This window comes from Salvelinus fontinalis, chromosome 24 (assembly GCF_029448725.1).
Source record: "Salvelinus fontinalis isolate EN_2023a chromosome 24, ASM2944872v1, whole genome shotgun sequence".
Taxonomy (NCBI): Eukaryota; Metazoa; Chordata; class Actinopteri; order Salmoniformes; family Salmonidae; genus Salvelinus; species Salvelinus fontinalis.
The window spans coordinates 19,101,975-19,126,935 of record NC_074688.1 but is presented as its reverse complement, the minus strand read 5'-3'; the positions used below and the strand labels follow the sequence as shown (position 1 = coordinate 19,126,935).

The following is a 24,961-nucleotide window of genomic DNA, read 5'->3' as shown; positions in this document are numbered from 1 at the left end:
AAACTGTACTTTTGTGGTAGGTGATGAGTGTTCATTCTATTGCGTCAGAGACGCACTTTTGGTTCCGATAGTGGGACGAGACAGTTCAGCTCTTGCCACATGTGATGATAATAATATTTAGAGCGCTACAAGTGGCTGCGGTTTAAAGCATAAACCAATGGGGTAGACTATGTCCAACGAGCTTTTCCCAGCACCTCCCCGAATTTCCGTTGACAGTTCTCAGTGTTTATGAACATGACTCCAGAGAGTCAAACTCACAAAGTCCAAAGAGCAGGCTGGGCTCAATAGTCTGGTTCAAGATGGGAATCGATCACATCCTTTGGTCTTTCATCCTTTGAGGACGCTCAACTGCGGCTCTGTGACACAGCGCACTGGATAATCAACCTCACATGCAGACGTGGTACCACCAAGGACAGTGGCGGATTTATCGATAAATAATAGTTTTTGTATTACAAAGATGTCTATGTTTATTGGCTCTCTGTTTATTTTTATGGATGTCCTATTATATGCTCAATTTAATTATTGCATGGAAATAGATTTTTGCGTACCTGTTCGATTAGATCATCAACATTTAGAAAGACATACTATTCGACAGACGGAGGGGAGAATGAATGACCAGCTAGTTGTTTTTAAAATTACTGCTTTCAGGCAAGAATGTTATCTAAACCTTTTACCGGATTCTACATTTATTGCGCCCAACATCACTCCCAACAGCGGCTCCTTAGCATCAACTTCCTCTGCAACCACAGACCTGAGCCACTGCTTCTACTCTGGTGATGTCAATGCAGATCAGGAATCGTATGCTGCTCTGAGCCTGTGCAAAGGCTTACAAGGCGCCTTTTCTTACCAGGGCATGGAATATTTTATCAATCCACTTGGGAACGAAAGGGCCGAAGGAGGATATACAGTGAATACTGAAAGAAGAACCCATGTCATACGTCGCCGGGGACGCGACAGGGACTCCAGCGGCAATTCTACCACGAACAGGTGTGGAGTAAAACCTGGTTTGACCCAAAACCTTTCAGGGTCTTTTGAGAAATATGAACGCATGAAAGGACTGGAGATGGACAGCCTGACTGAAACGGTATTGAAGAGCCTGGGTAGATCCAAAAGGTTTGCCTCCATCCCTAGGTTTGTGGAGGTTCTTGTCGTGGCTGATGAGTCTATGGCCAAATTCCACGGGGACGACTTAAAACATTACCTGTTGACCTTGATGTCTGTTGCTTCAAGGCTGTACAAGCACCCCAGCATCATGAACTCCATAAACATAGTGGTGGTGGGCTTCATGGTGATCAACGAATCAGAGAAAGGACCCAAGGTTTCCACCAATGCTGCCCTCACTCTGCGCAGTTTCTGTTCTTGGCAGAAAAATTTAAACAAATACAATGACAAGCACCCTGAATACTGGGACACTGCAATCCTATTCACCAAACAGGTAAGGTGTGGTGAGTTGCAGCCAGGTGTCAATGTTTGCTTGCAGATTAGCTTCCATGCTTCCATGCTCATCAATTATTTCAATTTTGAATTATTATCTCATTGTCACCCAATACATTATCTCCAAATGCAATACTAAGTGCTCTTTTATAAACACATCTCTTTGTGTTACATGCAGCCTGATAATGCTGAGACAAGGTGGGTTTGGGTGTCAATTCCTTTTCAGTTATGGAAGTAAATTAAAATTCCACTTCCAATTCCAATTTTTACACTATACATCACTATGAGAAGAAAATGAAAACATTGCTTGCAACTGCACAGCTGAAAAGCAACACATCTGTCTTCACGTCTTAAAAGTCCACCTCATTTTTCCTATCATGAATCACATTGCAAAACATTTAGCATAAAGGCCCCCACAATCGTGATCACTGAGCCAAAAAACATGCTCATGGAACAAGAGGAACCATATGAACAATGACTGTTGCACATCTTTCAGAATGTGTGTCTAGCCAGTCACCTATTTTTCCATCCCAACCATAGAGATAGATAGAGGACTCAGCTTTATATCTGTGCCATTATAGTGTCTGTGATAGCATGGGCAGCGCCATTGAGGCTACAACCCATAGGAATCCCCACCCATTTGACTACTTTGACTACTTTAAATTGGCGGAAGCAGTGGCAATTCTAGCATGTACATTTTGGTGGGGCAAAGTGAAAAAATTGTATGCATGCCAGCAAAGCCACTACACAACACAACACAACACTAAACAATACATTAATTGCACTATAATGGGGACAAACGGTGCCCACAAACTGTTAGGGCCTACATAAAGCTGTCTCAAAAGCAGAGTCCCAACACCTTACCACTGCTACACCTGGCTATCAGCGGAGCCTTTTCTGGCAGCGAAACAGTTAATTCAGCCTCATTTAATGCCTTAAAAAAATATACAGAACCAGTCAAAAGTTTGGACACACCTACTCATTCAAGGGTTTTTCTTTATTTTTACTATGTACTACATTGTAGAACAATAGTGAAGACATCACAACTATGAAATAACACATATGGAATCATGTAGTAACTAAAAAAGTGTTAAACAAATTTTTCAAAGTAGCCACGCTTTGCCTTGATGACAACTTTGCACACTCTTGGCATTCTCTCAAGACAGTGTCACCAGCAAAGCAACCCCACACCATCATACCTCCTCCTCCATGCTTCACGGTGAGAACCACAGATGCAGAGATCATCCGTTCACCTACTCTGCATCTCACAAAGACACAGCAGTTGGAACCAAACATCTCAAATTTGTCCCATGCTCATGTTTCTTGTCCCAAGCAAGTGTCTTCTTATTAATTGTGTCCTTTAGTAGTGGTTTCTTTGCAGCAATTCAACCATGAAGGCCTGATTCACGTAGTTTCCTCTGAACAGTTGATGTTGAGATGTGTCTGTTACTTGAACTCTGTGACGGATTTATTTGGGCTGCAATTTCTGAGGCTGGTAACTCTAATGAATTTATCCTCTACAACAGAGGTAACTCTGGGTCTTCCTTTCCTGTGGCGGTCCTCATGAGAGCCAGTTTCATCATAGCGCTTGATGGTTTTTGCATCTGCACTTGAAGAAACTTTAAAAGTTCTTGACATTTTCCAGATTGACTGACCTTCATGTCTTAAAGTAATGATGGATTGTCGTTTCTCTTTGCTTATTTGATCTGTTCTTGCCATAATATGGACTTGGTCTTTTACCAAATAGGCTAACTTCTGTATACCACCCCTACCTTGTCACAACACAACTGATTGGCTCAAACGGATTAAGAAGGAAAGAAATTCCACAAATTGACTTTTAACAAGGTACACCTGTTAATTCAGAACATGGGCCATTCTTACATTATTCTCCATGTACACCAAGTCAGAACCATAGAATAAATAAAGGGGGCATATAAGCAGACAATGAAAGCTTTTACAATATTCAATGAAGACATTTATCTAAATCAGGCTATAGGCTAGATGTGCACCACCAACAGCTAACAGCTTACTACACAACATACATTTAGTATTACTTTCTTAGCTACAGTAGACATATCTCTCTGGTATATTACATATTTTATGCAGCAGCATACAATACATTTTCAGACAAACCTTGCTGTGCTCACTTGAACAGGAAGGTTCAAGTGGGTCGTTCTTGGGCAGATTTTGTCATCAAACTTTGTCATAAAAGTCTGACATTCTCTGGATTGATGGTGCATTCAAGACAATGGGAAGTCGAGGAAAAAACAAGGTTGAATCATGATGACGTCAGTGATCTTCAGGTCGGAGCTCTAAAATGAGGCCTGATACGTTCAAAATGTATTTTCCCAGTCGGAGCTTGTTTTATTTCAAGTTCCTAGTTGTCTTCAGTGCACTGAAGTCAGATTTCCCAGTTCTGAGTTTCCTGTTGTTTTGAGCGCGGCAGAAGTCATGCTGGATTAACAGCATAGCCAATGTTGAATGTTTATCCTTTTAAGCTTGGAAAAGAGACCCTTAAACCCAGACTTGGAACCACACACCCATTTCACTGAATAGCAGGCTAGTGATTGCTTTGCAATGGTTGCAGTTATCCACTGATTCCTTCCAAACCACTCATTGTTGAATTTGCGATTTCCAACTTGTTGTGTAATGTTTATGTCAATGGCCGATGAGCACCTATACATTTTATCTATAATTTCTCTTCATTATTTATCTTCATATGACAAGGATTGAAAAGGATTTACCAGTAGATTATCGACTTGATTCACGATGATGACTGCTAGCTAAGATTTTGAAAGTATGATGTTGACATGATCAGTCCAATCAAAGCTACTGTAGATAAAACATGATTTGATGTCAAACTGATATGTGACATGTACTAATACCAAAATAACATGCAAAACAGGTGGGGCTCAAAACAAATGACGGTCGCCACTGGGCGGAAGCACGGTGGAAGCCCTCAATTGTGCTGCCCATGCTAAAACTGCCTTCTGGCCACTAGAGGCCTCTATCACACTTTATACAACAGGTGGGTCTAATCCTGAATGCTGATTGGTTAAAACAGCATTCCATCTGGTGTCTATTCCACAAATTGCCACAGCCTAAATCTATGAGTTAAAATGCCTATTTACTCTGTTTCATCTGGATACCTACTGTCTCATCAGCCCAGCCAGGCAGTTTATAAACTTGATCTCCACTATAAAAAGCATATAGACATTATCTCACATCTATTTTAGACTAACGTTTCGTTTTCAACAGCAGAGATTTGTATAAACCTTGCTGTTTGTCTCTCCAACATTTGCAACATTGTTTCAATATTAAAATTCGATCTCCTGCTGTCCCATAGTAATGAACGTGTCGGGATGACACAGACAGGCATGCAGTGTTTCTCAGCTAGTCTAAATCATGAATCAACTGGCATCATTTTTATGGATATATACAAAAAAATCTATAGAAAAAAGGTTAAACGAAATGCAGCTAATTTGCAGTCTTTCCAGCTTCAGTTTGAAGTGATTGTGTTACTGTAGCGGTGTTGTTGGCTAGCTCCTCTGAACAAGTGTCAACAGTGAGCACATTGTCTATGCCAGGCGAAATCCCCCTCATTAGCTCATTGTTATGGATGTATCCAAATAAATGTCACTAGAAAACAGCTTAAACAAATGTAAATGCAGCTACTTTGCTGTTATTCTGTCTGCACTTTTTAACGTGACTATAAGTTAGCCGTCGTTGGCTAGCTAGCAAACAAGAGATAAGAACGTTGCCAGCCAGTATGGCGATGGAACATTTAGAACAAACGACTGTCCATAGATACAGAACAAAAACACTGAACTACTGGGTCGCGTCTCTAGCAACCCTGGATTTGTGTCCGGACTATATCTTGTGGAAGGATGAAATGGTATGAATAAATTAATCCAAATAACGTTTTTAATGAAAATATGTAAATTATTTGAATATGTTGGTAACAATAAATATGGTATATGTTGGTATAAAAGTGATAATGCCCTCAAAGCCAGTGTTTGGAGAATATATTGGCACGGTTTGCCGGCGTTCGACTTTGTCTCGGGCCTAACAGCACCCGTACCAATATATTCTCCAAACACCGGATTCTCGGGCATTATCACTCAACGATGATCCCAACCCATGTTAGCACCATACCACTGAGTTTAGAAATACCACAGGTAGAACAGGCCAGGCAGGGGTTTCATTAGCTCTGGTTCAGGAATTCAGCACAGTTTGCAAATGGAAGGCTCAGCATTAGCACTAACGCCTGGACCAGAGCTAGGATTTGACACACTCCGATGGTGGAATGGGAAGTATCCATTTCTCTGTGATGATCCACTCACTTCCAGCTGTGAGCCTTAAGTCCTGCCTCTCAGCCTGGATTCAGCCAGTCTGTCTGTTTTCCATTAAGCCTAGCTTGGCTGGGACCAATCTAATGCATTGGTTCTCTTCGAGTGCATAACACTTAATTCTGAGACTGAATCTGTCCAACTGTGATCAAAGTGGTGTAAAATTATCCCACTTATATGGTGATGATGCCTTGACCTAAACAATTACCTTAAAGTGTGTCTATTGACTTTATTGGGGGAGGGGGTTATTGAATTTAATATCGTAGGCTAGAGGTATGGTGTTAATGTGCTTGTATGAACAATGCAGTTATATCAAATAATAATTCTCAGACTCAAATCAAATAAGCTTGTGTTTGAAAGCATTGTACAATGTTCAAGTACAATACATTTTTAACAGTTCCATTGTCAGACAGACCTCTTGGCACGTGGCAGTGTAATTGTTCTTCTCTGACAGCTGTAACATTCCCATAGCATCTTGTGGATTAAAGGGTTAGTTCACTGGGCCAGATTGAGAGAGGGAGAGAGATATAAAAAAAAATGGGCCTAACCAGAACAATGGACCAGATTGTTAGTGTTTTCTGTTTAAATATCTACCAAAAGAGGGTGGATATGCAATGAAATAACAACACACATACACGCAAGACAAATTACATTACACACCTACACACATTGTCCAGATGATCACATGTCATTTGTTTCCTGCAACAGGACTTGTGTGGAGCCACTACCTGTGACACATTAGGCATGGCAGACGTGGGCACTATGTGTGATCCCAAGAGAAGCTGCTCTGTCATCGAGGATGATGGCCTCCCTTCGGCCTTCACCACTGCTCATGAATTGGGTGAGTGAAGATCACTCTAACTTGTGTATTATCGGTATCTACCAGAACACTAGAAAAAAGGGTTCCAAAAGGGTTCTTCGGCTATCCCCATAGGAGAGCTATTTTGGGTTCCAAGTAGAACCCTCTGTGGAAAGTGATCTACATGTATCCCAAAAGTGATCTACCTGGCACCAAAAGAGTTTTACCAAGAACCAAAAGTGGTTCTTCAAAGGGTTCTCCTATAGATAAAATCAGAGTGTGTATAAACAAAGTTGTTCTGTTAGTTCCAGGTTGTGAGCGTCGTAAAGCTAGACTGAATAACGCATAGGAAACAATATGCAGACCATTGGAGACTAGCTAGATTATCTAATGAATAATGGATATACTCAATTTTCTAAAATGCTTCTAAAATCATCAACACTACTCTCGTTATTAACCCATTCATGTCCATAACGGAAATGTAACATTTAATTTGGTACACTTGCCATCTGAGCTTACTGATCAACAAAATCTAATTTCCGCGAAAGCGTTTGTCTACAATGTCAGTTTTTATTGTACTATGACATAGACTGACCGGGTATATTCAGGTGAAAGCTAAGATCCCTTATTGATGTCACTTGTTGAATCCACTTCAATCAGTGTAGATGAAGGGGAGGAAATCGGTTAAAGAAGGATTTTAAAGCCTTGAGACAATGTAGATATGGATTGTGTATGTGTGCCATTCAGAGGGTGAATGGGCAAGACAAAATATTTAAGTACCATTGAGCGGAGTATGGTAGTAGGTGTAAGGCACACTGGTTTGAGTTAAGAACTGCAACGCTGCTGGGTTTCTCATGCTCAACAGTTTACCGTGTGTATTAAGAATGGTCCACCACCCAAAGGACATCCAGCCAACTTGACACAACTATGGGCCAGCAACCTTGAACGTTTTTGACACCTTGTAAAGTCCATGCCTTGACGAATTGAGAATGTTCTGAGGGCAAAAGGGGGTTCAACTTAATATTAGGAAGGTGTGCATTCGGAAAGTATTCGGACACCTTGAATTTTACACAATTTGTTACGTTACAGCCTTTTTCTAAAATGTATTAAATTCATGTTTTTCCTCATCAATCTAAACACAATACTGTGACAAAACAAAAACAGGTTTTTGGAAATGTTTGCAAATGTATAAATATGTCAAAATGTAAATATCACATTTACATAAGTATTCAAACCCTTTACTCAGTACTTTGTTGAAGCACATTTGGCAGCAATTACAGCCTCGAGTGTTCTTGGGTATGACGCTTCAAGCTTGGCACACCTGTATTTGGGAACATTCTCCCATTTTTCTCTGCAGATCCTCTCAAGCTCTGTCAGGTTGGATGGGGAGCGTTGCTGCACAGCTATTTTCAGGTCTCTCCAGAGATGTTCGATCGAGTTTGGGCTCTGGCTGTGCCACTCAAGCACATTCAGAAACTTGTCCCGAAGCCACTCCTGCGTTGTCTTGGCTGTGTGCTTAGGGTCGTTGTCCTATTGGAAGGTGAACCTTTGCACCAGTCTGAGGTCCTGAGTGCTGTGGAGCAGGTTCTCATCAAGGATCTCTGTACTTTGCTCCGTTCATCTTTCGCCGAATCCTGACTAGACTCCCAGTCCCTGCTGCTGAAAACATCCCCACAGCAAGATGCTACCACCGCCATGCTTCACCGTAGGGATAGTGCACAGTTTCTCCAGACGTGACGCCTGGCATTCAGGCCATAAAGTTCAATCTTGGTTTCATCAGACCAGAGAATCTTGTTTCTCATGGTCTGAGAGTCTTTAGGTGCCTTTTGGCAAACTCCAAGAGGGCTGTCATGTGCCTTTTACTGAGGAATGGCTTCCGTCTGGCCACTCTACCATAAAAGCCTGATTGGTGGAGTGCTGCAGAGATGGTTGTCCTTCTGGAAGGTTCTCCCATCTCCACAGAGGAACTGGAGCTCTCTCAGAGTGACCATCGGGTTCTTGGTCACCTCCCTGACCAAGGCCCTTCTTCCCCGATTGCTCAGTTTGGCCGGGCGACCAGCTTTAGGAGGTTCCAAACTTCTTCCATTTAAGAATGATGGAGGCCACTGTGATATTGGGGACCTCAATCCTGCAGACATTTTTTGGTGCCCTTACCCAGATCTGTGCCTCAAGACAATTCCTTCGACCTCATGGCTTTTTCTCTGACATGCACAGTCAACTGTGGGACCTTATATAGACAGGTGTGTGCCTTTCCAAATCATGTCCAATGAATGGAATTTACCACAGGTGGACTCCAATCAAGTTGTAGAAACAGCTCACGGATGATCAATGGAAACAGGATGCACCTGAACTCAATGTGGAACAAGTCAAGGGGTCTGAATACTTTCCAAAGGCACTGTATCTACTGTATAAACAATATCTAAAGCAATCTTCACACACTCACACACACTCCTAGAGTACATTATACAGTATAAGCAAATCCAATGTAAGTCAATGGAGAGTGAGACCTGCTACATTATTCTCCCTCTTTCTCTCCCTCTCTCACAAACACACATGTGACATACAAACACGCTTGCACACCCATGTGTGCACACAGACACACACACACCAACAAACAACACAAAGCCAAACCATTCTGAATGTATCTACAAATACAGATCTTTGAAGCTAATCTTATTTAGTCTGATGTCCTAACTGGTTTCATTCATTTGTGGAAACTGTAGAATTGTTATTTTGACCCTTTTGCTGTAGAATAAGTGTGGGTCGTTCATATTATGAATGTAATCCCTTTTTGACTGCACCCTTTTTAATTTGAATGACACCTTCCATATATGTCTGCACATTGTAGAAGTGGTCAGAACGTGCACAAAGATGACCCATTTCGCATACCCCACCCTCCCATGAGACATCTATGCACACCCGTGTGTGTGTGTAGATCTGTGGTTTTTGTGTACACGTGTGCTTTTGAGAGAGGGAGAGAAAGAGGGAGAATGCTGTAGCAGGCCTCATTCTCCATTGACTTACAATGGAATTGCTTACACTGTATACTATACTCTAGGAGTGTGTGTGTGAGAGAGAGTGTGTGGATTTATTTTATATTGTTTTATATAAGGTCCAGACCATCTATATAGCCAACAATTATTAAATTATTAAATTATTAAATTATTAAATTATTATTATTAATTATTAAAGATTAGAACATGTTTATAATCTGAGAAAGAGGAAAAACACTGTAAAATGACTCACTCTACAATGACTCTGCTTATAATACTGCATATACTCAAATATGGGTGTTTACATTTGTTCTGTTTTACTGCATGTACAAGAGGGTAACTTGTACACGTGTGTTTTTTGTACATTCCAACTCCCCCTGAGACACCTTCGGAGAGTCGGGTCACGGTCAGGGATCAGCCATTTTGGACCGTGCTTCATTGCCTTGCTGAAGGGCAGATCGACAGATCTTTCACCTTGTTGGCTTGGGGATTCGAACTAGTAACTTTTTGGTTATTGACCCAACACTAAGCGCTAGGCTACCTGCCCCTCTATTTTTATATATTGGTCCAGGCAATTTAATACCAAAGAGTATTAAGATCTGATCATTTGAACATGCTCCATTTGTGAAAATAGCGACAATTTTACTGGCCCCCTATCATACTGTCAATTACATTATAAGTACTGATTTGTAAATACAGAATAGAGCCATGCATAGAACCAACCATGCAACGAACTCGGTATTTACAAACCAGAATTAAATTGACTTGCTATTGTGACATCGTGTCACGACTTCCGCCGAAGTCGGTTCCTCTCCTTGTTCAGGCGGCGTTCGGCGGTCGACGTCACCGGTCATCTAGCCATCGCCGATCCACTTTTCATTTGTTTTGTCTTCTTTTCACACACACCTGGTTTACATTCCCTCATTACGTGACGTGTATATAACCCTCTGTTCCCCCCCATGTCTGTGTGTGAAATTGTTTGTTGTAAAGTGTATGTGTATTATAGACTGGTTTGCGACGGATTATTTCAACCCATATTGTGTTGTTCTGGGTGCCGTCGGTTTTGCCTCATTAAACTGCTCCGGTTATTACCCAGTTCTGCTCTCCTGCGCCTGACTTTCCTGCAGCCAGTTACGCACCTCTTACACATCGTGGTGATTTGATCTTTGGGGACAGCCAAAGAACCTTTATTGGTTCTAGATAGTGTGTGAAGACTAAATAATAAAAATAATAATAATAATCAAATATTTGTTTTATGTAGCGCTTTTCAATACAAGTGGAATCAAAGTCGCTTCAAAAACAAAACAAACAAAAACATTTCCAAAACAAATGTAGGGATCTGGGGGTTCTTGGGTGTTGGTCTTCCACAGCTTTAGATGATAGGAGGTTCATAATGTAGTAGCTTGAGAGGAGGGAGCATAGATGGAACAGCCAGGCAGGGAGGTAGAGACATCTGACAAACAGGCCACGGAGCTCTTCATCAGGCACCTCATCGTCTTCGATGTTCACAGCTAATAAATAATATGTCAATGCCCAAATAGACGTGTATGTTGATTATGTTAATGCCAGAGTGAACTTGTAGGCATTATGCATGTCTTGAACAAAAGATGATAGGTGTTGATGATGTCATTTGGTGTTAACTCATTCAGTTCTAGTCTGTTGAGGATGTACTATACAGTTCATCAATCTCCGTAGAAATGAGATGTTGTAAGTCGAACCAAAGAGCATACATAATCTCTCCATGTGTGAACTGCCCTGGGGGTCCTTGACTCCTGCATCATTTGATTACCATTTCTAATCTGTCAGACATGGAATGGGGGGAAAAGGACTAAGGCCCGTTGAAAACTCTTGAACTTTTCTCACCTTCTTCCTTTGATCCAATGAAATGGGTGTAATTCTGTCCAACGGTCTCGTTACCACTGAAGCCATTTTTGTCAAGGCTGGTATTATTAATGAGACAAGAGACAGTTGCGATCAAGTGTTTTCAGTCATCCATGTGGGGCTGTGAAGGGAGTAAAGCCTGAAAACAGATGGTGAAGTACTAGCAGATGTGAGGCCCCATTGAGAGGCACTGGTTTAAGGTGCACACGTCTATTAACTAATTATACAACTTCCTTTCAAAAAGGACCTTGTCATATTTTACATCCATTTGTGAAGTCGTAATTTCCGTGTGGGATGTGATGACTTCGTACTGAGGACTTTGTTTCCAACAACATCTAACACTTTTCTTGTTTTTTCCCATCAAAGAAAATGGTTATTTTACTTCTACTGTCTGTGAGTATTATACTTCATAATCTATGACAGCATTGGGAAAAGTGGTTGTTTTGATATTTGGAGTGGAATGAATGGAGTTCAAGTGAATACATGAAATTTCACAACATAGTGTATAATATACATACTAGCCCTACAACGTATGTAGGCTATATGAGTGTGAAGAGAAAAGTATGGGGATCAAACATTAGTCACAAGTGTCCTGCCATGAACAGTTGCAGTGAAGAATTCGTATTTATTATGGATCCCCATTACTGCCTGGGGTCTGGCAAAATTAAGGCAGTTATACAATTTCAAAAACATTCTAATACATTCATAACAGATTTCACAACACACTAAGTGTGTGCCCCTCAGGCCTCTACTCCACTAACCCTTATCTACAACACAAAATCCAGGTGTTAGTCTATGTATAGTGTGTATGTTATCATGTGTGTGTACATGTGTCTGCGCCTATGTTTGTGTTGCTTCACAGTCTCCGCTGTTCCATAAGGTGTGTTTCTATCTGTTTTTAAATTAGATTTTACTGCTTGCATCTGTTACCTGATGTGGAATAGAGTTTCATGTAGTCATGGCTCTATGTCGTACTGTGCGCCTCCCATAGTCTGCTCTGGACTTAGGGGCTGTGAAGAGACCTCTGGTGGCATGTCTTGTGGGGTATGCATGGGTGTCCAAGCTGTGTGCCAGTAGTTCAAACAGACAGCTCGGTGCATTCAACATGTCAATACCTCTCACAAATATAAGTAGGGATGAAGTCAATCTCTCCTCCACTTTAAGCCAGGGGAGACTTACATGCATATTACTGATGTTTGCTCTTTGTGTACATCCAAGAGCCAGCCGTGCTGCCCTATTCTGAGCCAATTGCAATTTTCCTAAGTCCCTCTTTGTGGCACCTGACCACACAACTGAACAGCAGTCCAGGTGCGACAAAACTAAAGCCTGTAGGACCTGCCTTGTTGACAGTGCTGTTAAGAAGGTAGAGTAACACTTTATTATGAACAGACTTCTCCCCAGACTTCTGTTGTATCAATATGTTTTGACCATTACAGTTACTCCAAGCAGTTTAGTCAATTCAACTTGCTCAATTTCCACATTATTTATTACAAGATGTAGTTGAGGTTTTGTGTTTAGTGAATGATTTGTCCCAAATACAATGTTTTTAGTTTTTGTAGTATTTAGGAATAATTTGTTCCGTTCCACCCATTCTGAAGCTGAGTGCAGCTCTTTGTTAAGTGTTGCAGTCATTTCAATTGCTGTAGTAGCTGACGTGTATAGTGTTGAGTCATCCGCATACATAGACACACTGGCTTTACTCAAAGCCAGTGGCATGTCATTAGTAAAGATTGAAAAAAGGCCTAGACAGCTTCCCTGGGGAATTCCTGATTCTACCTGGATTGTGTTGAAGAGGCTTCCATTGAAGAACACCCTCTGTGTTCTGTTAGACAGGTAGCTCTTTATACAAAATATAGTAGGGGATGTAAAGCCATACGTTTTTCCAGCAGCAGACTATGATCGATAATGTCAAAATCCTCACTGAAGTCTAACAAAACACATTGTTTTCATCATCAATTTCTCTCAGGCAATCATCAGTCATTTGTGTAATTGCTGCGCTTATTGAATGTCCTTCCCTATAAGCGTGCTGAAAGTCTGTTGTCAATTTATTTACTGTAAAATAGCATTGTATCTGGTCAACAAAAAACAATCCAAAACATTTCTAAGGATTGTTAACTGGCTGATTGGTTGGCTATTTAAGCCAGTAAAGGGGGCTTTACTATTCTTAGGGAGCAGAATGACTTTTGCTTCCCTCTAGGTCTGAGGGCACACACTTTCTAGTAGGCTAAAATGTATGTTTATGTTAAAAAATGTATGACCTCTTATACACTATATATTAGTCCCAGCCTTTGGAACTTTGGTTTTCCTAGATATGGCTACTATATTGTGATCACTACATCCAATGGATCTGGATACTGCTTTCAAGCACATTTCTCCAGCATTAGTAATGATGTGATCAATACATGTTGGTTTAAATATTGACTGGCTTTCATCAAGCTGCCCACTCAAGAAAAAGCTTCAAACTGTAACCAGTGCCTGCAACCTGGTTCAGGTTAACAGTCAACCTTACAGTTTGAAGCTTTTTCTTGAGTAGGCAGCTTGACGAAAGCCAGTCAATATTTAAATCACCCAGAAAATATACCTCTCTGTTGATATCACATACATTATCAAGCATTTCACACATGTTATCAATATACTGACTGTTAGCACTTGGTGGTCTATAGCAGCTTCCCACCAGAATGGACTTTAGATGAGGCAGATGAACCTGTAGCCATATTACTTCATAAGTATTTAACATGAGGTCCTCTCTAAGCTTTACAGGAATGTGGTTCTGAATATAAACAGCAACACCCCCACCACTGGCATTTCTTTCTTTTCTTAAATGTTATACCTTTGTATTGCTACCACTGTATCATCAAAGGTATAATCTAAGTGAGTTTCAGAGATAGTCAGAATATGAATGTCACCTGTTTCTAGCAAGTTATTCATTTTATGAACCTTGTTTCTTAGGCTACATATGTTAACGTGGGCTATTTTGAGCACTTTTGTAGGGATGCTTGCTTGTTTTCATTGCTTTTCTGGGAAGCTTAGCAGAAGTAGATATTGTCATGTTATTTATGTTAGTGCAGGGTGAGCTGCACACAGTGGACCTCCTACTAGGGCACACCGCCTCAATGCTAACACTAGAAGTCTAGTGAACCTCCTTGAGTCTCCTTGTTCTCGTCCCAATGAATCTGTGATTATGTTCCACTGTCAGCGGTCTTCATTACAAACATAAGCAAATGGTACTAGGCCAGGCTAACACCATGAGCTACAGCAGGCTGAGCAAAACAAATGGACATTGCAAACTTAATAAAAGGGGGAAATTTCTGCAAGCAAACCACTGCTCGACAGTAGCAAGGTCTCAATGGCTTGTTGAGCCAGAGATGTAATTTTTCCTCTTATTTAAATCATCCTCTAATTAGTACATGGGTGTCAAACTCATTCCATGGAGGGCCTAGTGTCTGCGGGTTTTAGTTTTTTCCTTTCAATTAAGACATAAACAACCAGGTGAGGGGAGTTCCTTTCTAATTAGTGTCTATATTTAATCAATCAAGTACAATGGAGGAGCAAAAACAGAGGGTCTGCGGGTTTTTGACACGTGAATTAGAACATTATTGGATTTTGTTGCTGATGATTGACACTGATTCAAATGATGATGATGATGAAATGATGATGAAATGAACCTAGTATCCCCAAACCAATATTCTATTTTTTCAGATTTTATAGTTGTCCTGGTCATATTTCCTCCTTGTGCTATTTCTTCTGTCCTTCAGGCCATGTCTTCAACATGCCCCATGACAATGTGAACGCCTGCAAGGAGGTGTTTGGGAAGCTCAAGGACAACCACATGATGTCCCCCACGCTGATCCAGATCGACCGTGCCAACCCCTGGTCTGTGTGCAGCGCAGCCATCATTACAGACTTCCTGGACAGAGGCCACGGTCAGTCAGCCACTCAGCTCAGTCTCTGTCAATTGCAGCTGTTGTGCATGTGCGTGTGAGTTCTGCCTGTGTAAATTGTAGCTGTTGTGCATGTGTGTGTGAGTTCTGCCTGTGTAAATTGTAGCTGTTGTGCATGTGTGTGTGAGTTCTGCCTGTGTAAATTGTAGCTGTTGTGCGTGTGTGTGTGAGTTCTGCCTGTGTAAATTGTAGTTGTTGTGCGTGTGTGTGTGAGTTCTGCCTGTGTAAATTGTAGCTGTTGTGCGTGTGTGTGTGAGTTCTGCCTGTGTAAATTGTAGCTGTCATACAAATGTATATACTCTATGCCCCCCCCCCCCCCTTTGAAAAAGATCAGACTTTGTTCTCACCCTTGCAACAAATCTAAACAGTTTGAACTATTGGAGTTCTTAAACGAGGTCAGGCAATTAGCAGTAATAGCACTGGAGAGTTCATGGGCCTCTCATTCCCAATACTGTCCCTGTTCAACGTCTGCATTAGCTGACTGACGTATAAAGAGTGCTTGTTTAATGTTGCACAGGTTTTTTGCACAGGTATTGCACTTATTTGGGCTGGAAAAGATGATTATGTAATGGTTTACAAATCTTGAAAAACTCTGATTAAGAGGAGTGAAGACTGCTTTGTTCAACTGCAAAGGCATGTTGCAGTGCAGAGACATTGCTTCACACGACAACACCTGTCACTCTTGAGCAGATATAAACCATAACAATTGTCTTCAGCCTGGCTGGCTTTGCACGGCTGATATCTTGACACTGTGGTTGTTTTTCTTAAAAAGGGGACTGTCTTCTGGATCAGCCCCAAAAGCTGCTGGCTCTGCCCGAGAGCCTCCCAGGCACCAACTACAGCCTCCACCGCCAGTGTGAGCTGGCCTTCGGTACGGGCTCCAAGCCCTGTCCCTACATGCAGCACTGCTCCAAGCTGTGGTGCACGGGCAAGGCCAGAGGCCAGCTGGTCTGCCAGACACGTCATTTCCCCTGGGCCGATGGCACCAGCTGTGGCAACAGTAAGCTCTGTTTCCGAGGGGTGTGCACCGACAAGAGCAACACCACTAAGACCAAGGTGAGCACACTCACTGTCTGTGTTCTGATCGGCTTAGTTATTACTATTGATGTAGATGTTGGTAGAGACTGATCTCACAATGAATACAATGATTTCACAATCTAACAACAATGAAACATCTATATCTTAATAATAATTTGTACTGGAACCTCTATTTCTAAATGTATACTAGAATGTAACTATAGGCTCTACATGTAATATAGACTGCAGGTTCTAAATGTGTGTGGTTCTCCTACAGGTGGACGGTGGATGGGGGACGTGGGGTGTGTATGGGTCGTGTTCCAGAACCTGTGGGGGAGGAGTTCAGCTGGCCAAAAGAGACTGTAACAACCCTGTTCCAGAATATGGGGGGAAATACTGCAAAGGACTCCGTGTGAAGTATCGCTCCTGCAATTTGGACGTCTGCCCAGAATCAGGTAGGACTCATTGTGAAGTTTTAAATAATCCTTAATTAAACGATTTTGAAAACTGGAAGCATTTTGCTTCTTTACCACAAGAAATAAGATTTGCTGACATGCTAATATGTAAAAATATGCTAAATGAAACCTGAGTGTGAAACAAATGTCCCACTTTAAAATTACAATTAGAGGTGTTAAAGAAAGACACAAGTCCTTGGTAAAGCTTATATAAAAGCTTCAGAAATCATTCATAAGCAAATGTTATGTTATATGAACAGTCGCAAAAGGTCATGTCACATTTGGCAAAGTACCAGATGTAATCAACATGTTTCAGTGCACCTGTCCGACAATAAAACATCTTATTCTTTTACTTTTCATGTCAAGCGTGTATGTAGTGCTCATGAAGACTTTATGCATGTCCTATAAAGCCTTTATACGTTGCTTCATTAAAGGATGACCCACATTTTTTTTTATAGATGTGTACTCGTATGGATCCACGTTACTAATAAGCATACAATCCATAGGCAAGAGCTTCCGCGAGGAGCAGTGCGAGGCGTTCAACGGATTCAGCCTCAACACCAACAGGCTCTCAGCGTCTGTGGTGTGGGTCCCCAAATATTCTGGAGTGTCACCCAAGGACAAGTGCAAGCTCATCTGCAGGGCCAATGGAACAGGCTACTTCTATGTCCTTGCTCCAAAGGTGAGTACCTGCAGACTGCAGTAGCAACCTGCTGAAGAATGTTGAGAAAGGCTGTTGAGAAATTAACTTCTCCTGACCTGCAGTAACAGATTGCACCAACAAACAACAAACAGTAACACTTTACTTGACACCCAGTGTCATAACACATTATCACACGGTCATAACCATGTCATAATATGTCATAACAGCTGACATAACTTGTCATAACCTGTCATAATATGGTCATAACACTGTCATGACATATATTTACACCTGTTGTGACATATATTTAGTTATTTCATGGCTGGTTATGACACTTAAATAAGAGTGTCAAAACCCACATTTAATCAAATTAGTTTGTTCCCCTGCCAAGAAGTTTCCTTTCGTTTAAAGTTTGTTTCTTAAATCCTTTGTTGTAATGAATTCTTAACAGTCATGTTTTTTCATCATATTTTAAATAACTTAATGTCATGAAGCATTATGACCTGTGTCACTTTACTTGGACTAAGAAAATACACTTTATGACTCTGTCAAGAAGCATTATGACCGTCATAATCATATAAGCCAGATAAGCCTATCACGTACATGCCCTTATGTCAGTGATTAGTCAAAAAGAGGGTGTCTTGTCCTGCTCCTGATATCTGCTCCTGCATTCATCCCAGTCATCAGCAACAGAGCATTGGGGTGAGCATGTCTGACAATGATATTTAGAAAATTATATTATATAAACATTAAACATATATTAAACATAAACATATAAACATTATATAAACACTCTTAGGTAGGTGTCATAACCAGACATAAAATAACACAATATATGGTCACAACAGGTGTAAATATATGTAATGACAGAGTCATGACTATATTATGATATGGTTATGACTGTGTCATAATGTGTTATGACGCTGGGTGTCAAGTGAAGTGTTACCCAACAAACACTGTCTGTCTCACATTTGGTGATCTAATGACAGGTGGCACTGTCAATGAAGAGCTAAGCGCAATGTTGTAGGCTACAACCATCGTAACCAAACTAAGGCATAAGTCATGTTTTCTCTGAAGAGTGTGAAGAATGCCAGTCAGAAGCTTGATTACAGTATCTAGCTCTGATATAGGGAGGTGTAGAGTGAGAGAGAACCGAGGTACCAGTCATATGAGAGAGAGAGAGAGAGCAGAGACTGTGTCGTTTACAGCTGTTGTATGTCGGCAAGTATTTACACAGCCAACCAAGCAGTGAAACAAGCTTTTATATCAATACATACCAGACCTCTCTTTCCCTTTGAGCACTCTGATATTTGTATTGCTTGTTTGCTGTGCTGTCCTTAGATGGTCCAGATAGTTGCTGGATAGAAAGTGTGGATCCATTTGTGGTCTTTTAGAATCTCTCTCTGTTTCCTCTCTCTCTCTCTGTTTCCTCTCTCTCTCTCTCTCTCTCTCTCTCTCTCTCTCTCTCTCTCTCTCTCTCTCTCTCTCTCTCTCTCTCTCTCTCTCTCTCTCTCTAACTCTCTCTAACTCTCTCTAACTCTCTCTAACTCTCTCTAACTCTCTCTCTCTCTAACTCTCTCTCTCTCTCTCTCTCTCTCTCTCTCTCTCTCTCTAACTCTCTCTCTCTCTAACTCTCTCTCTCTAACTCTCTCTCTCTAACTCTCTCTCTCTCTAACTCTCTCTCTCTAACTCTCTCTCTCTAACTCTCTCTCTCTAACTCTCTCTCTCTCTAACTCTCTCTATCTCTCTCTAACTCTCTCTCACATGCGCACGCATGTACACATGCACGCACACACACCAGAGCTCAACATTAACGCTTTTCCAGGACAAGTAAAAAAAGTTGGGCAATAATAATATAGTTTGGAGTTAGTTCAAAAATCACAATATCTAACAATTACTCCAATCAGAATTGGATCATTGTCCTCTGGATGCGAAGTATTGCTGTTCTCCCAATTTCTGCAGAGCGCATCAAGTAGAATTGTATTGCATTGACAGGAGAGGTCCTTCAAACATTCCCGGTTGCAAGCTTTTGAGATCAAGGCACAGAGCCGAGTGTAGCTGCGTCTGCACATATTGATATTCCTTACTAATTTGTGAGTTATTTGCACAGTTATGACACATTTTTGGTCAGCAACAGAGTTTGTACGGTCATGGAAGTCCTGGAAAGGTTATGGTGTATGCATGTGCATGTGTGCCAGTGAGAGGCCCTAGCCTATAGGCCCTAGCCTATAAAAAATTATAGACTACAGGCTAATTAGATAGCTAATTCAACACATATCGTGTAGCCTGGCTAGTTATGTCAATAGTTAACTATTTAGCTATTAGCATGTATTAATGTCATTGGCAAGTCCAATGTCCCTTAAAACCTTCTACTGGCACACTGCAAATGGCCGGCATACAGTTGATGAATGGGTGCCTTAATAAACCAATGCTATGTACTCTGGTTGTAAAACTGTCTCTCCAGCGCTGAGTATTGGGAGCTGAAAAGAGAAATCTGACACTGTTGGAAAGCTGGGATTCCCCTCTAGTCAACATTGGCTTTAAAATATATTCATAGAATTGACAATCTCCCATGCTGTTAATAGATATCCCCTGAAACCTGAATGTAAACTTGTCTTAGTTAGTTACCTTGCTTTGAAGTAGCCTACTTTAGCCATTTGCCACCTGATTCTTTGAATTAGGAAATAATTTTATTAAAGACATAAAAAGTATTTCGTTGTAATTGTAACCCTAATGTTGCAATCATCCTTGAGAAGAGACTTAAAGGCCCAGTGCAGTCAACATTATTTGTTTTACATAGTTTTATCAGCTGATATAAAACAAACACTGTAAAAGTGTGAAAATAATTGCTCAGTGTAATTTCCTGATAGTTGCTGGTTGAAAATACAATCTAATCAGCAGGTTTGCATTGGCGGGAGTTTCGGCTTTCCATGGTGACATCACCATGCAATAAATTGGTTAATAGACCAATAACAAAGAGAGTTCCAAACCTCCCTGCCAATAACAGCTGGTATTCAGTTTTCCCATCCCCACTCAGACCACTCCCCAACAGTCCTAGCAAATTGCTAAAAAGAGACTTTTGCCCATTTTAGTAGAAATCTGTTACAGTAAGGTCCTTAATTGTTACGCAGAAATGATTTGATATTGCTATAAAAAGGCTGCATTGGGCCTTTAAAGGGGCAATGTCGTATTTTGAGACAGTCTTGAATCTGCAAAGAAGCCAGTAGGCAGAGGGTAGCCTACATTTTTGTCTGATTTTCTGTGTGCTAATAGGCATAATAATGATAATGCTACATTCTATTTTGTAAAGTTGTTCCATGCATCATACAACACTATTTCCAGTTACCTTTTTGACGCATTGTGTTACAGACCATTTTTTGACTTTAGCTTTCGGACAAGTAAAAAATATTTTCCGAAGGACAAGTTCATGTCAAGCCCTGCACGCACACTCACACATGCACGCACACTCCCACACGCACGCACAACCTCACACAAGCACACGCGCACACACACACACACACAAGCCCGCTTCCTCTTCCTCTCACTCTCACTAATATATTTCTCAAAATCTACTCACACCTACAGGTTGTTGATGGAACACCCTGTTCTCCCGACACCTCTGCAGTGTGTGTCCAAGGGAAATGTATCAAGGCGGGCTGTGACGGCAAGCTCAGCTCCAATAAGAAGTATGACAAGTGTGGTGTGTGTGGAGGGGACAACCAAAGCTGCAAGAAAGTGTCCGGATTGTTCACCAAACCCATGTAAGTGACCAGCACACAGTATGCTGTTCTCAATGTATACAAGAATCTTCTGCTTTATGTCATCATACTTTATGTCATCATACTTTATGTCATCATACTTTATGTCATCATACTTTATGTACAATACTTTATGTACCATACTTTATGTACCATACTTTATGTACCATACTTTATGTACCATACTTTATGGCATCCTACTTAATGTCATCATACTTTATGTACCATACTTTATGCACCATACTTTATGCCATCGTACTTTGTCACCATACTTTATGTCATCATACTTTATGCACCATACTTTATGTCATCATACTTTGTCACCATACTTTATGTACCATACTTTATGTCATCATACTTTGTCACCATACTTTATGTCATCATACTTTGTCATCATACTTTATGTACCATACTTTATGTACCATACTTTATGTCATCATACTTTGTCACCATACTTTATGTCATCATACTTTATGTACCATACTTTATGTCATCATACTTTATGTCATTATACTTTGTCATCATACCTTATGCACCATACTTTATGTCATCATACTTTATGTACCATACTTTATGGCATCATACTTTGTTACCATACTTTGTCATCCTACTTTATGCCACCATACTTTTATCATACTTTATGTCACCATACTTTGTCATCATACTTTATGCACCATACTTTATGTCATCATACTTTTGTCATCATACTTTGTGTCACCATACTTTTGTCATCATACTTTATGTCATCATAATTTGTGTCACCAGACTTTGTCACCATACTTTATATCACCATCATTTTTTTCAGACATGGCTACAACTTTGTGGTGATGTTGCCTGTGGGAGCGTCCAACATCGACATCCGGCAGCGTGGCTACAGGGCCATGGTTAACGACGACAACTACCTAGCGGTGAAGAACCGACATGGCAAATACCTTCTGAACGGGAACTACGTGGTGTCAGCAGTGGAGCGGGACATCATTGTGAAGGGCAGCCTGCTGCGCTACAGCGGCACCACTAGTGCTGTGGAGATCCTCCAGGCCACCAGACCTCTCCAGGAAGCCCTGACCGTGGAGGTTCTCTCGGTGGGGAAGATGACCCCGCCCCGGGTCCGATACTCCTTCTACCTGGCTCGGGAGCACCACAAGGAGGAGAAGATCTTGAAGAAAGTGGGGAGGAGCCACTCGCAGAACAGCGTCCTGATGGACAGCAACAAGGTGGAGCTGAAGGGGCCGTCGCACAAGTCCATGCCCCCGAACATGTGGTCGACGGGGCCATGGGAAGAGTGCACCGTGACCTGTGGGAACGGGCTCCAGAGTAGACGGGTTCAGTGTACAGACCCAGAGGGCAAAACAGCCACGGACTGTGACAGCTTACAGAGGCCCACTGCCACCAGGGTATGTGGGGACCCCTGTCCAATGTGGGACATAGGCCAGTGGTCTTTGTGCTCCAAGACATGTGGGAGGGGCTTCAAGCGGCGGCCGCTGCGTTGCACCACTCAGACTGGCATGCACCTACCCAGAGAGCACTGCGCTGGTATGAAGAAGCCACAGGAACTAGATTTCTGCACAGTGCAGCCGTGTTAGAGAAGTTCTATGTCTGCTGACTCTTTGTGTTGTTCCAGTGATGCTCTTGAAAAGAAAACCCATTCGCTGTCCTTTAAGGTTCTGACGGACTCCCATAGTGCATGGCATTGTTGTGGAGGACTGTGATGACAAAATGGTATTTGAAAGAGCTAAGGGAAAGAAAGTGGTAGACGTACAAACTGTGGGACCATTTCAGTTGATTTGGAGTTACTGGCTGTGTCCAAATACTCTTACTTGTGTCCTAAGTAGTAGGGTTTTTGAGTATGCGAAAATATAACGTTTTATTGTATGTGAAATTTCAAATATTGAGTGTTTTTAATGCCAGGATGCCATACTTCTTTCGGCTTTTGATATAATATGAACTCGCTGCACACTATTGAAGAAGATTCTTGTGTTTATTTGATCCATGTGGGTTTGACAACAGCTGATAATCAGAAAAGGGGAACGGCTGTACCAAAATAAACGAAAGGCGGGGGACAAGCCAGCTATGCATTAGATGACACCCTCTCGGTATGGATGAGCCTAGTATGTTGATATTTGTTCATTACTGCATACTTTTTTACTAAACAGTATGTTCTAAATAGTATGCGGTACGGTTAGTACATAGCTTATTGTTTTAGTTGGCAGTAGGCAACAACGATTTTTGACACAGCCACAGCCAGTCTACCTCTAGTGAGACAAAGAGTTAAACACACATGCACGCACACACAGTGCTGGTCTAGGTACAGTCTATATAGGTCTATAGACTATTTACTGTATATGACACAAGAGACTCAATCAACTTCAAATCAGTCACTGGATTATGATTGGAGCAGGATGTTTGTTATCTTGATTTACTGACATCTGAAGTTCACCATCCCCATTTTTACAGTAATAATCTTAATGAAATGTGAAGTGCAGTACTGTATCTGCAAAATATAAGACCTGTTTCGTCCATGCACTAGTTTCAAATTATATGTTTGTATTTACAATGGAATTGTACTATTAATATTGTTAATTGTTAATGTATTAGGTACATTGACATAAGTTCAATATAAAAAAACAATCTAAAACAATTTGAAAAGGTCTTGTTAAAAACCCTAAAATATACCTTGATCAGTTTCCATGATTAAACAGTAATAGTAATATTTCTCATATGATGATAATGAAAACTTCTTAATGAAATATCCTATACACTTGAAAAGATTACCAGCAATAGGCAATTATCAAACCAATTAGGAATCGATTTTAATCTATTCGGTGATACAATAAATCTTTAAAATTGGCCAAACAATTAAATATTTTGAGAGAAACAAACCATATATATAAACATCAAACGTACTGTGTGTACTGTATAACTAATGATTAGTTTCAAGAAACAATGTACTTGTATTGTGCAATGCGTCATTTTCCTCTTAATGTTGTGTCTTGAACAGTGCAAATTTCACAAAGCTCAGATTTCATTCATGTTTTCGCCAAAGTGATCAGGATACTGAATTAGAGGAAACCCTTAGTACTGCAAGAGACAAATCTCAAATAGACATAGCATTGCTTTCTTACCTCCAGCAGTAGAGCGGATACTGCTATCCTTCCTTTTCCCCTTTTGCATGGTCATTTGAGAATTTGCGTTTCCATTAAATACTATTAGTTACAGTGTGTTCAGTCCAGCTATTTCAATGCAATGCTGGTAAATTATAATAGGAACTTTACAAGACCATGTTACATCATTAGTGATGCAATTTCTGATACTTTGTCCTCTCTACTGACTTTTCTAATAAAGCCTGTGTTATTGACATTAATATGCAATAATAATTGTTTTATTGCAATGCATAGGAAAGTGACAAAAGGCATTTTGTTTTGCTCTACATTCCATTCAGACCCACTGTAAATAAGGGTACCTACCTAGCAGAGAGAACCCACTCCCATGATACTTTTCTGTTGTCTATTTTGACAGTCTTGGTTCAGTCTTGTCTCCATCTTTTAGATGGTTCCTGTCATCTTTGGAATTGGAGCTATTTCATTTTCTTTTGCATCATGTACAGCAAAATACTTGTTCTTTCGTCAGCTTCATTTGTATACTATGTATACATTCATCTGTGCACAAATAAATGACACGTGAATATTGTGTA

The 24,961-nt window shown here is 40.9% G+C and overlaps 1 protein-coding gene across 1 annotated transcript; it reads left to right on the top strand.

The window, feature by feature from the left end:
- The first annotated feature begins 134 nt into the window (after positions 1–134).
- On the top strand, positions 135–24,961 carry LOC129822092 (A disintegrin and metalloproteinase with thrombospondin motifs 15-like). Its single transcript, XM_055880031.1, has 8 exons — positions 135–1,435; positions 6,492–6,624; positions 15,212–15,379; positions 16,170–16,453; positions 16,692–16,869; positions 17,376–17,551; positions 21,098–21,273; positions 22,076–24,961. Exons 1-8 carry the CDS (start codon positions 458–460, stop codon positions 22,851–22,853), a joined length of 2,871 nt encoding a protein of 956 aa, XP_055736006.1. The 5' UTR covers positions 135–457; the 3' UTR covers positions 22,854–24,961.

What these genes read in the sequence shown, in the direction of transcription:
- LOC129822092 (XM_055880031.1), top strand. Translation starts at nt 458, where the DNA reads ATGTCTATGTTTATTGGCTCTCTGTTTATTTTTATGGATGTCCTATTA. An exon ending in CAATCCTATTCACCAAACAG is followed by an intron (nt 1,436 to 6,491) that starts GTAAGGTGTGGT and finishes TTCCTGCAACAG; the next exon opens with GACTTGTGTGGAGCCACTAC. An exon ending in TCTATGTCCTTGCTCCAAAG is followed by an intron (nt 17,552 to 21,097) that starts GTGAGTACCTGC and finishes TCACACCTACAG; the next exon opens with GTTGTTGATGGAACACCCTG.